The 15,745-nt window shown below is 35.6% G+C and overlaps 1 protein-coding gene across 2 annotated transcripts in view; it reads right to left on the minus strand.

The window, feature by feature from the left end:
- The window catches only part of CCDC138 (coiled-coil domain containing 138), a 35,185-nt gene extending 20,343 nt beyond the window's left edge, over nucleotides 1–14,842 (minus strand). The window contains exons 1-11 of one of the 2 annotated variants that reach the window (XM_051772748.1): nucleotides 14,789–14,842; nucleotides 14,034–14,172; nucleotides 13,208–13,323; nucleotides 11,238–11,422; nucleotides 10,082–10,240; nucleotides 7,500–7,619; nucleotides 6,024–6,101; nucleotides 5,834–5,944; nucleotides 3,548–3,712; nucleotides 2,910–3,026; nucleotides 1,623–1,815 (exon numbers count right to left, since the gene is read on the minus strand). In XM_051772748.1, the coding sequence (XP_051628708.1) occupies nucleotides 1,623–1,815; nucleotides 2,910–3,026; nucleotides 3,548–3,712; nucleotides 5,834–5,944; nucleotides 6,024–6,101; nucleotides 7,500–7,619; nucleotides 10,082–10,240; nucleotides 11,238–11,422; nucleotides 13,208–13,323; nucleotides 14,034–14,167 (1,378 nt within the window). In that variant the 5' untranslated portion in view covers nucleotides 14,168–14,172; nucleotides 14,789–14,842. Of the gene's footprint in view, nucleotides 1–1,622; nucleotides 1,816–2,909; nucleotides 3,027–3,547; nucleotides 3,713–5,833; nucleotides 5,945–6,023; nucleotides 6,102–7,499; nucleotides 7,620–10,081; nucleotides 10,241–11,237; nucleotides 11,423–13,207; nucleotides 13,324–14,033; nucleotides 14,173–14,788 lie in introns of those variants that run through there. The other variant, XM_051772749.1, reaches the window with a different exon arrangement.
- Nucleotides 14,843–15,745: the final 903 nt, after the last annotated feature.

The following is a 15,745-nucleotide window of genomic DNA, read 5'->3' on the forward strand; positions in this document are numbered from 1 at the left end:
CAGCCTAAAGCAGGACCATTTCTGAGGTTAGGTTAGATTGTTCAGTTGTAGCCCCACAGAACAATTACTTGCTATCAAAATTATCTGTGCTTTTAAAATGTCTTTGAAAAGGGAAAAATAAGTGGTTAATATCACAAAGAGTAGGAAAAGAGTTATAAATACATTCATTCTTATGCTCTCCTTGTAAAACGTATTCTTGCAGAAAATCCCAGTTATGCAGCACCACAGTACTGCTAGGTTGTTGCAGGTAAGCAGCAATTGCATCTTACACCTGCTCTTGATGGTATATAATTACTTGTCTGCCTAACTTCCATAAAAAGATCTGCAACACCTCTTGTTATCTATTTCCCTTGAAGAGAGAAAAGACTTCATAACTGAAAGGCAGTTGTTAACAAATCAGCTGGGAAAACAGTTACTCTAGTCTTTGAGTTATATTTTCCACACTTTTTGTCACACTGTCTAGATACAATCTGATTTGTGTAATCCTGTAGTGTCTACTTTGAAACCTTTATCTTCTCCCTCTCCCATAAGGCAAGGAAGACCCAGTTTCCTCTATTTCTTTGCCAACACCAAATTATATAGGTTTTAAGTAGAAAATTCTACTTTACTGTTATACATATCTGCCAGTGTAAAAGGTGGAAGGGTCCTGGGAACAAAGGAAACAGAAAAAAATCTCACACTGAAAGGTAAGAGTCACTCACCCTGTGATGCCCCCCTACACAACCCTCCTGATCCTTTCTGGTTAACAAAAGGCAGAAGAAAGAGCTGAAAGTGATGTAGCTGTTTCAGATAGAATAATCCCCTAACAGGCATTGGAGGCTGTATGGACTATATAGTTTAAGAGAATATATGATCTTTTTTTTCCCAAAGAAATAAACACACACAAAAAAATCAAGCGTTAATATATTCAGAAACTCAACTTGACAATAAGTAGCAATTACATTGCATTCAGGATTCAGAGGGGACCTATCAACTCTGCTGCTTTTATGCTGATGGACTCCTTTTGCATAGGTTCATAGCAATCACTGAGGCCATTACTGAATTAAAACACTAAGTCAAAGAGAAACCTAATAATAGAAGTCAAAATAAAACATTCTTTTGGATTACTCATCACATCTGCACATACATGAATGAAGAACCTTCAAGCATAATTCAGATTATGTTGAAGTGTTTGAAGAAGGCATACATATATATATATATAATCTAGAAATGGGGAAGAATTTGTTTAAATAACCAAAGTTAATCTGTAAGTTATTTTTAAAATATCTTGATAAATCAGACTGATTGAAGGTTTTTCTTCTCACAAAAGTGAACACCACTCTCTATGTCAAAAGGACAAAGAAGGAAAACAGTTTGACAGAATTATCAATGTCTCTTTTCCCCTTCTTCAGAAATGCTGACTGATCTAACAAGTCATCATATTAAAAGGAACACATAAACTCAAACATGAAATGAATAATAGCAAGATTCATACATATTTTGCTTCACAAGGTAGCCAAACTCAAGTAAAAACCACTTTTCACTAATAAAGCTTAACAGACTCTATAGTATCATTGAAATGGTTTTTATCCAGGCACATGACTGAAATAAATAAATTAAAATTAAAAAAAATCTTAATTTACCTTGTGTCACTGTTTTAAGCACAATTAAAGTTGACACAAATCTCAAAGGCATACAGGAACTCTTAAAAAAAGCTGCTGATTTTGATTTACTCTCTACAGACTGTTCAGAAGAACCATGTGAGTTTCCCTTGCTCACTACGCCTTTGAAAATATCTTCGCCCAGTCTCCTCATTGTTGATCTCATTGTTGCCTGCTGTTTCAAACAGTGCATAGAGTTAGTGTAAACATTAAAACACATTGAAATCCTGTGTACTATACAGTGAGATATATGTTCCCCATGTGATTAAATATTAAGTAGCAAATTGTTTGATCACATATTGGAATATAATCTGTAGAGACAATTCTGCTTTGTGTTCCAAAAGCAGCTGAACAACACTACCACGGTGCCGTATCAACACATAGTTAATCAAGAGACTAATTAGTGAGGGCTTTGGATATGCTGACATTATTTAAGTTGCCTCTGGTTCCAGAAAAAGTTCAGTTTCAGTCAATTCTATTTTGTAAGGTTGCCTGAAGTTACATCCTGTAAAACCATTCACAGAATTCAAGGTCTAAATATGAACCTTAAGAATACTGTACAGGTAATATCTATTAGACTTTTCGTCATAAAGAAATACTACTTCAGAATCAAACTTCAAAATATGCTCATTTAAAATACAGTTACTTATTAGCACCAAACACAACAGCTTAGTATTCTATTGAATTTAAACTCAGGATATTTACAAAGTTTCTATCTTTTGATTCAGCAAAAGCACTACTGACAGCACTATGCTGAGTCTTTACAGTGTGGCTACTATCTTTTTCTTTATTATACTGCTACATATTTTCTTATAGCACTCTAGTCAAAGAGTGCAAGGAATGTCTTGTGTTTAGAAACCAAGCAGAGAACAGAAACAAACAAAATTTCTTCACTGCTTTGCCACACACTTCAATCAATTTCAACAAATCTCATGCATAAAGTGCATCTGAAAGTACTGCCTTTTCTAGTGCAAGTTTGTTAACTACAGATGCAAAAATGTAATTTCTGATGTGCTTAGAAATCACAACAGAGATCACATACTTACGAACACTGTATTTAGATACACAATGCCAAATTTAAATTGATTTTTTTTGATTTGGCATCTATCTGTGTTAAAGACTAAGAATTTATACTTTACAGCAGTTTCTTTTCTATATATGGCCTGAAAACTTCTGCTTTTCATATATATTTAAAATGCAAAATCCATTAATACCTTCTGTGAATTTAGTTATTAAAAAAACATACTGCAAGAGGACTACTTGTTTTACCTGTATATCAGTGTCTAGGTGTCTTACAGACCAGTAAATAAATTTAATTACAGGCATGTGCAGTTTAGAATTCACATATGGCATCCACTGGAGTTGCTCAGTAGCTATAGGCAAAAGCTGTAAAAATACACAAAAGTAGTATATATGCAGTATGCAGTATATAAAACTACTCTATAAGCTAACTGCAAGTGAAAACCAAATGAACAGATTTCTTAACTTTTTTTTTGAGTTTTCTCTTGTAATCTAACAGATTACATATGTCATAAATTGAAACATTAATATCTAAATAGGCATAAAAATGTTTTAAATTTGACCTGTTAATCTCCTTGAAACAGAGGAATTATGTAAAGTATCACACATAAAAAAAGAAGTATCAACTGAAAGAAGTGACTAGAAATAAAATGTTGAAACTCTCATCTTGAGACTGAACACCACACGTTTTATTAAAAATTAACTGTATGCTTTACAATTGACAATGTATCTATTCTATCTCACTGCTGGAATGAATACTGACTTATTAACAGTGATTTTGTTCTAATTACATGCTGACCTGTTATACTTTAAGAATCATTTAACAGCCCCCCCCCCCCAGAAATCTGAAACATGTTAACACAAGCAAACTATCCAAACCCCTTTACCTTCATACACTTTTGCCGAGTAGAAGGTTTATCTGAGCTCTGGGTAACCGTAAGTTTATAACTGTCCTCTCTTTCTTCTTGTGTTTTTATTTTGCTAAGATGCTGGTCTGATATCCAATCCATAAGAAAACTTAAGAGCTCATAAACTTGTGAATTCAATGGTAGCTGTAATACATCCATAACATCAGATATTTCAGCTTCTAAGTTAATGATTTTTTTAAGCCAAAATAGTAACAGACTGAAACACATGAGAGTACATTTGTTATGAAATATTATGCATAATATAAAGGATGACAATTTTATGCCTGATAAAATCTGGGAGGTAAGTTACTGTATAGGGAGCCCATGGAAAACATATTCAAGTAGACAGTGAACAGGCCATGTGTGCTCTGCTGGGCCTTGTACCTAGGGTTTGAGAAGCCTGCATATTATTAATATATAACTTACAATATCACTGGGAAAGGTGAACTGTATGTGGATGTGTATGTAAGGGTTGGAAGGTGGCAATCCTGACTGGGATACTACTGTACATAAAAGAGTCAAAGAAAACATCACAGTTAACCTGAGTAGGTGCAGCCTGAGCTGTGCTCCACAGATCAATCAAATGCACAGTTTATCCTGTGCTTGGTTGCAGGATAAAATCAGGTAGCTCCCAAGTGGAACTGCTGATCATGCCTCCTGCCTGGCCTTGCCCTTGTCTAAAAAGGCAACAAGTTCTTCTCCTGTGAACATCCTCCACGAATAGAGCTGGTTTTTTGCAAGAAAATTATGTAATATCTTGAATGGCCAAAGAGGAGGAGTTTCTCTCAATGGACAGGAGCAGCTCGGCATGCCCTGGGAAAAATCCACCCAAGCTCTACCTGATGCTGCTCAAACACAGGGTTCCCAGCATCTGAAGGGACACAAGATTTACTTGCTTTCTTTATTCCTCCTCTTACTCTATCTTATTAAAATAGCCTTTTAATTAAGCCATTTGTTGTCAGGCCTTTCTTCCAGAGACCCAGAAGGAATCCTGCAGTGTTTTTCTCTCTCTCTCACACCTCCCTCCCCAGTGCAGGACAGGCGCTATTCGTGATCGTTTCTGGGTGTAAAAAAAACATTTATTTTACATTTGGACAAATGGTAGTAAAACACCTTGGAAAAAAATTCACATAAAAAATCACTCTATTTTATAATTCTGGACAAATGAACTACAGGAGAAAGCAGGTCTGTAATGTCCTTTGCATGGGGAAATTCTTATCTCAATGCACTATACCTACTTTGCTTTATTTCACACAATTTACTGTTGTTAAAATTTAACTGAGCAACTAGCATTGTTTAAAAAAACAACAAAGACATTTTGAAATTGTCATTCTGGTTGTACTACACTGCAATGAAATACTCTATGAAAGACATCCAGAGATAACTGAAGATGGGCTGCACAAACAGTTCTATAAAGACTTCAAAAGTTTTCTTCTATCTACTTTCAGATAACTGTTTTCCTCTTCTATCAGAACTGTAATTACTGATACTATTTGTATTACACCTGCAACCAAAGTATGTTAAAACCTATGTAAAGAGAATTTGTTGGCTGTATATATACAGCTGAGTTTTAAAGGCACCCAATGCAGATCAGTTAAGTAGGATGGTGTGAACATATCTTTTTCATTTCACAGTTCACTTGCTACTAAATGGAACTACATGGAGAAAGAAAGCATTTAATGAAGCGTTATAAGAAGATTTTTTAAGGAAACAAAGGTGATTGTTTTGGAACTGTGTATGAACACTGTATTTACTCTCTTTCCCCATTAAAGATTATTTCTCAAAAAAATAACATTTTGTCGAGAAGATTAAGATTCTTTATCAGATACTTCTGACTGACTACTTTTTGCCTGGTGTTATTCATAAGGACAGTGCTGTGCTGTACGGCAGCAGTAAGCAGAAGAAGTTTAAAATTTTCTCTGACACAGCAAAAGAAATCTGTTAAAGTGGAAGCAGGTTATAATTCTAATTGGCAGATGAAAGATGACATGACAGCAAGTGGAAAGCATACCATATAAATAAAAATATACACATATACTATTGACATACGCAATATGAAATCCAAGACACATTTTTAGCAACAAACTTCATTCTTTGTTAACTGTGTTTTCTCCCCATATAATGTTTCTTCTCTTATTATAATTAATTTACTCGTAAAACAAAATTGGAAGCTACATTTTCTAATTTCCAGCAGATACACAGAGAATGTTACACTTCCTAATGCCTTTCGAATGAAAACAGTCAAGACTTTTGCTCAATTCTTACCTTAGCCATTTTTGATGTTACCATCACTTTTTCCTGTTTCACAGGTTTGCTTTGTTGCATCACTTGACATATATTGTCAGACTTCCGTACTGTTGAAAATTCATGCTTCCTCTACAACAAAATATAACAATAAATTACATTTCACTGATTACCTATAAAAGCAGCAGGTATATGTAAGAACAAACCTTACCTGTAGGTTTTCTAAACGTGCTTGTACTTTTCGTGCTTGACCTTCCAACTTCTTGTTCAGTTCAGTTACATCACTTAACTGAAAGAATCAGAAAATATTAAAGTATCTGTAAATTCAAAACTGAATTCTTCACCTAATTATCACAATGAAACAATTTGATACTGCTGTTGAGTAGCTAAATTATTTAAGTTCAATTTTTTTCTTCTCAGCATGTAAAGTGAGAGAAACAAAATCATCATACACCTCCCTCAACAAATCACAGAATCACAGATTGGCTGAGGCTCAAGAGCACTTCTGGAGGACATCTGGTCCAACCCCCCAGCTCAAGCTAGGCCACCAAGATGGTTGGCCAGGACTATGTCAGATAGCTATTGAACATCTCCAAGGTTTGAGATTCTAACACCACTCTGGGCAACCTGATAAGACAGCAGCAGTAGCTCTCTATTGACCTGCAGCCCAACCTTTCAGGGTGAAGGGGAAGAATAAGCACTACAATATCATCCTAGGTTTACAGGTACTTCACATCTTTTCATGAAGAAGTGACATAAAAATGGAGTACATATTTCAAGAACAGTACAATTGTCTTGTTAATGGGGAAGGTGAAATTTTTTTTCTCTGCAGAATGAGACAGTTACTAACATACTACAGAAACAGTTTGCTCGGTGAGAAAAGATGAGGGAAAGCGTAACCACCATTTAAACATAAGAAACATGCCCTATGCATACAAGCATAATTATCACAGAAGCCCTCACTTTGCACAGAAATGCAAAGATTTAGCAGTGAGAGGAAATAACAAGACAGATGTGTTGCACCAGAACCATCAACGTCCTAGGAGTTAGGTCTGACCTTCTCTAATGGAAAGAATAAGGCCCTGCTGTAGATTTTTACTGTCCTTCAATCTATCAGAACAGGTATTAATTCAATGAATAAACAATGATCAAACAGTTTAGATAGCAATTTGCACGTCAGCATTTTAGGTCAGACTTGACAGTCAAGTGAAACAAATTCCTACTCTGTGTATTACTATGAAACACTATCTCAATATAAGAACTGAGAAAATACTGCCTTAATTTGCAAAAATAACTAAAAATACTGAGCAAACATGGAGTTAGAAATTTTTTTTTTAATAGAATCAGCACAGCCAATCAGCACAGGGTGGATTCTATTAAGTCATAAAATATTTTCTCTCCATCCACCCTCAATCTGCTTCAGAAGATATGGATTTGCCCTTCCTAACAATTAGCTGTTCCTAGTGGGTCAGAGGAATAAGTTCAATATTTTTTATACTGTAAAAGATCAGAAAGGTTAAATTTCACGTGCTAGAAAAACATGCAGGAAGTACTTTCAGTCACTCATACAATTCTTGTCTTACAGAAACAAAAAATCAGCAATTTTGCAAACTAAAGCTGCTCGAACATTCACAATTATTGACTATAACTTGTAAAATTTTCTGTAGCAGGAAATAATTAATTTTACCTGTTTCCTCAAAGAGTCATTCATTTCCTTCAAGGTGTCAAATGACGACTTCAGCCTCCTATTTTCTTTAGTTATTTCTCTCAAGTCTTCTGTCAGCTGTTTAACTTCTGCCTCATGTCGCTAGAGAAGTATCAAATTTAAAAACATGATTTAAAAGACACTATTCTAAAAACACCAAGCTCCATTTTAGTGTTAAAATAATAGGACAGACTTTCAAATACCAAGTTTGTCATTCTGCATGGTCAAATAGTGAGAAAAACAAGATCTGTACTGCGTGTTACGAAGGATCTATATAGAAACAGAGAGCAATGTGCAAAGACTATAGCTCCTATTCTTTCCAGATTCTACCAAAACCAGACTATATATATATGTATATTTCTCAGACAGTTCAGATGTGGGAAATGTTTGTGAACTAAAATAAATGAAAAAGCTTTTATTTACAGTTCACTCAATTACAAAAAGTTGTGATTGTGTTTTGAGGTTTCAACCACTTTTTTGGCTTTGCTCACTCTCAATCATGCAGAGCAAGAAACTAACCCTATGCCTTGTAGACTAACACTCGGGTTTACAACATACAACTTGCATATCCACTGCTATTCTTCTCTTTCCCCTGAAACTTGTTTTAGATTTAATCTTCTCTGGACACCAGTGCACCTCTGAGTACCTCAGATTTGATAAAACAGCATGGTTTTATTTTACTGAAAATATTCCAGCTATATATACACACTATCTTTCATTTCTCTCCTTCCATGAGTTCACTATTCTTCATTCACTTACTTGATCTCTACTTTTCCATTTCCAGTCATATCCTCTCTCCCTACATGTGCAAATGACAAAAATAAAGGACTGTAGAAATTTAAAGGATGTAAGTCCTGAAGAGATCCACCTCTGCATTTCTGCTTGGAAAATTAGTAATTTCCATTCCAGCTGCACAGAGAACCATCTACAGATCCTCTTTCCTCAAATGTTGCTCTTCAGCCAATAGGATCAGAACAGCTGTGGGCATGACATTCTTGTCTAAAGCACCTACACATATTTGCCTAAGAAGACACAGAATCATAGAATCATTTAGGTTGGAAGAGTGAGTCCAACCATTAACCTAACACTGCCAAGTCCACCACTAAACTATGCCCCTAAGTCATCTTTTCATACCTCCAGAGATGGTGACTCATCACTTCTCTGGGCAGCCTGTTCCAATGCTTGAAAATCCCCTAGGTGAAGAAATTATTCCTAATATGCAATGTAAACCTTCCCTGGTGCAATTTGAGGTTGTTTCCTTTTGTCCTCTCATCTGTATGAAATGACAGATCCCCTTTCCATACCAATAAACATACAGATGCTGCCAACATATAATGCACCCTATCTTATGGAATCTTAAGGAATGTTTCACTTCTGTTTTCTACATACACAGTTAACAGCTTTACTTGAAGTTCATAACCAATTCAACAGTTGTTAAGCCATAGGGTTGCAGGTGATGCCAGGATGTCTAACCCACCCACTTCCATAATCAAATCAGGTGGTGTCATCTGTATTTTAACCAGCTATACCATTTCACTCCTGCCAGATGCTTGTCTCCCCTGTTCTTAAGTTATCCAATACTAGGAACACCACAGTCTTGCCAATCTCCCTGTTCATATGCTTAACTGCTTTTGTTACATCTAGTTTTTCAGCCTTTTTTGTAGCTGAAGACTGGCACGGTCACTCTCAATTCATTCTGCATGTTTAGCCCATGCACCCACTTATCATCCTCTGTTTCTGTTGCTGATATTTCTATTCAAATACAATACTGTACACTCAGGCCTTGTGAACAGTATACTTTTTTCAGATCTACCCTCTGGCACCCCTTCCTCCTTTTTAACATGTAGTTTATCCTCCCTCAACAGCTTGTGGGAAAGGTTTACTTGCACACTTCAAAGAAATTTAATTTCTCAGCTGCTGGTTTTGACACAAAGTACACGTTTAAGGATTTCTCTTGGAGACCTCCTGGATAGTAACTAAAACTTTTAACAAGACTTAAATTCAATAGCAAACACTCTCAAGAACAGTGTTATTAATAATAAGTACCTCTTCTTACAGCAAAATTATACCATTTCATTTCTTTCCACACCCCCAAAGTTAGGTTGATCTTCCTCTGAACTTTTTGAGCCTTTGGTTGCTAATGCCCTCTGCAATAGGTGTTATGTCATAAGGTCTCAATGTGTCTTAAAGCCTTCGCAAGGAAATCCCTTTCAACTACAGTTAATGCAAAAATACTCATTTAACGTACGTACAATTACAGATAGACCAAAATTTTTTCTCTAATACTGGTCATATAGCTGTCACTACTTTAGAAATAAGTGACCTCTTTTTTCTAACTTGTAACAGTAACATGTACTAATACATCAGACAACTAAATGCACCATTCTGAAACAGGAGTCATACAAAAATCCTAATAGTATTGTTCAGTACTTTCTATATAAATCTTTCCTTTAATCACTTTAAGAAATAAGCAGTATTTCCAGCAAACATGTGATGGTTTAAGAGAACTATAAACAAATTATATGGTATGTAGAGCAGTATCTATCATCAAATATATTTTTTACCTGTTTTATAGCTCCAAATTTTGTGTGAACTTCTTTTTCAACACCTCTTATTTTAGCCAAAGCTGCTTCATGTTTAAAAAGCAATGCTTCTCGTTCTGTTAGACAACGCTCTTGTTTCTGGAGTTGGAGAGCATACTCCTGCTGTGCTGAACTTTCTCTCTGTATCAAGAAAAAAATGTTGAAACTACTTTAAAAACCCAAGAAGTTGTCACAAATTATACTGCATTTGAAATTTTGGCCCAGAGATATGCTTAGCTTTTTGTGAAATTATAGTGTTACATAAGAGCTTACTAATACAAAGTATCCTGATGGCCATCTATGTTCAGTTTCCTCACATGTTAACCCAAATGACTGATGCGCGTTGGGATGGCTCGGCCTCCCAAAATACAAAATTCAACTCTATATTGTTGCTCAAGTACAAATCTAGACAATTAAACTTTGGCTTTTGCTTCCAAAATGTTTGGATAACAGTATTAACTGTAAGACAGAAGAGAGCCTGATGTGACTGTCTATGCTGAATACTAGATTTATTGTTTCTTCAATTAGTGGGAAGCATCCCTGAAAAAGTGGTGAGGGATAAAGAGATACAAAATTATTTTTATCTCATATGGTGCAAAAGACAGTCACATCAAGGAATCTAGCAGAAGCTTAGGAACTCTTACAGAGTAAAACCACATAGGAGGTTCTTCTGTTAGTAGCTTAGGCCTGCTGGAGATGGACTGGTGGGATGAATTGAGGGTTTTTGCAGGAGGTCATGAAGGCAAGTGCCCTGGAATGTGTAGAGTCAGAAGAACAGTTTTAGATGCTCTCAAGAGAAGCAACAGTTGTGGGTGCTTCCCTCCATGTCCATAGTGTGTTACAAGACAGTAGAAGCACTGTGTTCAAACTCCCTCAAGCTGAATCTACCCACCTACCTGACCGACCCATAATCCAAGTCAAAGCACCATTACCCACTCAGTGAACTAATTTAGGGAAAGAGGCATATGAAGACAGAGCTTTAGTATATAATTAATTGTGCTTAGTATAAAGTAATAGCACTAAGTAATAGCTTTAATACACAGGCAAGTTTTACTATGTACATAATTTCTCATTTCTTTATCAAAAGTAAGAATCTTCATAACATTATTCAACAAAAATTTTAAGGCTGAGTTCCTACCTGGAGTTTCTGATGTATGACAAATAATTCATCATAAATTTGACTGATGTGAGGTGGTATTAAGCCTTGGCTATTGCATGCCTGAGCATCAGTTCCCCTCACAATTTTCTTTAACAAGCCACTACCAATATTTTGGTCGCTATTTTCTTGTGTATTTGCAGCCAAATGAGATGGTAAGGTATGGCCTGTGGACAGGAACAAAAACATTTTACATTTAAAAAATTAGTCCTAGCTAAATAATTATATGACTGTTGTATAAAACCATAGAAAATGTATTTTAGGAATTCAGAGTAATAAGTATGAAGCAAGATGTATCAAAATGTGAAAGTAATCTACAGAATTACGGAGAATTGCTCAAAGCAGTGTTACACAATTTGTTTGAACTGATCAGGAATCAATGGAGTTTTATAAGTAAAACTATGCCCTCCACTGCAATACAGAAATCCTAGAGATATCTGTATAGAATCTATGCACAGATGGAGTCATTTTGTCACCAAAATCTCCTATTATTTTTGTAAGGGCTTCAGGCAAGTGATTTCCTGCTGACTAGACCTTAGGCTGACACCTAAGTTAACAGCAGAAGACTTAAGAAACTACTGGACACCACATGAGAAACTGTTCGACGTGACAGATTACAGTGTAAGGAGCTGATGAAAGATGCAGATGGCACAATGAAGAATGGTTGGATTTCACAAATAGTCAAATGGACAAAGTTCACAGATAACTGAAGGGAAGTATTGGGATCTTTTTGGGGAGAGACATCTTGCAAGGTCAACTGCACCTAAGTACCACATCAGGATAAGATTACCACAGTATCAGAAATACTAACTTGGTACTTTGCTGATTGTTGGCTGGGATAGAGGCAATTTTCTTCATAGCAGTCAGTGTGGAGCTTTGGATTTGTGCTGGAAACAGTATTGATAACTCAGGGATGTTTTAGCTATTGCTGAGCAGGGCTTGCACAGCATAAAGGCCTTTTCTGCCTCTCACCCCATCACACCCCACCAGTAAGGGGGTTAAGGGTGCACAAGGAGTCGGGACAAAGAAAGGACAGCTGACCCCAACACCATATAGTGTCATGCTCAGCACATAAAACTAAGGAAAGAAGGAGGAAGGCAGGGACATTCAGTGTTTGTCTTCCCAAGTCACCATTACAGGTGGTAGAGGCCGGCCTTCCTGCAGGTGGCTGAACACCTGCCTGCCCATGGGAAATGGTGGATGAATTCCTTGTTCTGCTTTGCTGGAGTGCGTGGCTTTTGCTTTACCTATTAAAGTGTCTCCACTGACAGCTCCAATGATCTGTTCTGCCTGGCTTCTGAGATTCCTTTTAGCCACTTTGGAGTTGGTTGTCTGCCTGTCTCCACTCTTTCACAAGAACACATCAATGCTCTTCTAAACCTAAAACTCTCCACAAGAGAGGGCTACACTGATTCGCAAACTCCTCTACTTGCATTTTCAAACATTTTCAGTGAATGAATGCCACTTGGTCCCTGCTACAAGATTGTAGCTAGAATTTCCTGGGTTAGCTGAACAAAAGGCAACATTACCCATTGCTAGTTTTTCCATCCTTAGACTGACGAAAAACATCTAACTAACAGAGTTGTAGTATCTGTTAATGTAGCTAGTTACTTAAAACAAAATAAAGCAAAACAAACACAAACAAAAATCCAAAACCCAACTTGTTTCTTCATTTATATTATAACGTCAGTTGGCAACCAGTTTCATAAAAGGTTGATCTCTTTTTTTAAAAATTTATGTTAGTATTGCTTCAAGTGCATCTGGACCTCCTAAAATAAGTCTAAAGGAGTTACTCATATTTACGTGAAAGGTTAAATCCCCCCACCTAAAATACATTTTAGTTGATTGTTGTATTTCTGAATTGAATAGAAATATATTTACTAGAAAGTTTTTAAAATTACATGTTACTTCACACAGAGTTGCAAGAATATGTAAAATTAAATATTTATTACCTGTTTCCATGTATATAGCTGTATTTTGAATTGCATCAGTTTCAGAGCAAATAATGGACTTTTCTTCTATTTCTAGATCATTTGAATCACAAAAAGAATCCTGCTCATCACCAAAACTAAAAATACAAAAAAGCAATAATTTTAAATTACTCAGTTCCTTTCTAACATGCTACATAACTGAGCACTGAGAGAAGGCTGCATAAAAAGGCAAACATTGCTCAATGTACGACTTCGATATTTGACTAATAACAAATAGCAGAGTTAAATCATTTGGATGGAAGGCATTATTACTTGCAAGACTAACCACAGCAATTAGTAGTGTTGCTGACTTAAAAGTAGTAGCAATAACTAGGATTTTCATGTTGTAAGAACATGTATATGACAGGTAAAAACATTACTCTTCTCTCATCACAAACAACCAAATTTCTGGAAAATTAAAAATACTTGCCCCATTTTTATATTATATTTTTCATATTTGGTGTAAAAAAGCTCTGAGAAGTAATTTTTTGGCTTTTGGAATCAAATTATCTCTCTCAAAAAAAAAAATCTACTTATCAGTCTGGGCTATTTGCTTTCCTCCTAGTTAATTTTTTATCACCTAGTTCAGTTTTTATCATCCCTGTATCCCATTAGCAATTTCAACATGCACACATCAGACTAAAAAATGAGACAGTACTGCTCATAAAAATCAACATCCACATTATCTCATAAGTTGGCCACAAACAATTCTTTACTCAAGAATACAAGAACCTTAACTTTTGCACAGTCCAAATATATTGTTTACTCATGGTTTATCTGGATGATGAGAGGAATTGAAAACACCTACTACCAATCCCGGTCTTTAAAACCTTTTAGGAAATCACTAGATCTGATGCTGTTCTCTCTTCCAGTTGCAGTAAATTCTGACTCTAAAGAACAACTTGACAGAGAAATAGCTGTGTTTTCCAGTGAGCTGTCCATGTCACCTGCAATACATAAAATTTTTATAATTTTATTTTGCATTTGAGAAGTTGACATTAAGAAATCAACAAGGGCCTATTAGGAGTGCTTGCCACGTAATCATGTAAGTTTAAGAACCAAAACCACTACTGATGCAGCCTGACAAATTAAGAATTATAAAAGCTTAAACTATAGTAAGAATTATTTAGCATTCACACCAGATTTGTCTTTCTGAAGTTTTAGAGCTTGCCTGCATATACTAGTTTTTCTGTAACCGAAGTCTGAAAAATAAATTGTTTTAGTCTGCTGTCCACATGCACCAGCAATGTGTTTCTCAAGAAGCCCAAATACATTCTAAATATTAAACATTTATGTATCTTTAAATTAAAGCTAAATATATGCATTATGAGGTGGACTGCTACCAACTACGTCAAGCAGGCCTTAAACACAAACAGGCTGTTCTAAAGAATCCTTTGTGTTCTTTACTCCAATGTTAACATTCCCAGGTTGGCTCCCAAGTATCACAACCCCCTCATCAAGAATATCTACCTATTTGAAATGCAAAATAATAAGTTTAGGAACCATACAGCTCTAGTATGTATTTTCCCTGAAAAAGATCAAAGCACCATTGCTTGGTATTACCTTTGTATACTAAGGAGCTTCCACTTTTACATTTGGTATGCAGTGCTCCCAAGAGGCAATCCTACAAGAAAACACAAAACCACTGTAATCTAGTAAGAATTTTCAGGGAAAATATATGTTACAACTTAGTTGTTTAACAGTTACAACTCCTTGTGACAGAATTCTTACTACAAACCACTAGCTTTGAAAAGGAAGTAGGTTTTTCTTCAATATATAAACATAGCCCTCATACTAATGTAAAGAGGCAAATACATTCCCTACAGTCTAATAATGAAATATTCATAGTGTTATATGTTAGAATATTTGAGCCTAAAATTTGAGCATATAAAGCACAATGAAGATGGTAACATAAAATAAAGGCATGAAAGTAGAACTAGGTAATCACAGAAACAGTGCCATCTACCTTCATACATAGGCTTTTTATGCCAAAGTTTCCTGTTCTATTTTTTCTTACTATCTTGTAACTACATACTAACAAAGTGAATGACAGAGGTTTTATGCTACAAGTAAAATCAATTAAATGTACATTAGAAGATATTGAAAATATCAGACTCAAGGTAGTTCTCATCATCTTAATTGTTTCACTGCATCTCTCTGCTGTGTTCTAAATCAAGTGATCAACTGCTGTAATTTCTTGTACTTAAATTCCCACTTTCTAATGAAATAACCCACAAATGCAACATTTTCTTCCTTGCAAGCATTACACTTTATAGTCTCAGTGACAGTCTTTTAAATATAAGTTTTCAAAATTATTTTCTCTTGAAGCACAGTTCTGTAATTCAAGCAGAATATTCCCCAAGAAAAACACAGAATCTAGAGCACCATAAAATGCTAGTCATGTTGTAAATCCTTCTGCAGAAACTAACGGCATACAGCCTGATTTTAGCTGTGAAAGAACCCAAATCTTCACATCACATTTGGGACAGTTGCGGATCCTAAAATGGCAAGTCACACTTC

This window comes from Manacus candei, unplaced genomic scaffold (assembly GCF_025592945.1).
Source record: "Manacus candei isolate 608988 ecotype Guabito, Panama unplaced genomic scaffold, ASM2559294v1 h1tg000159l, whole genome shotgun sequence".
Lineage (NCBI taxonomy): Eukaryota > Metazoa > Chordata > Aves > Passeriformes > Pipridae > Manacus > Manacus candei.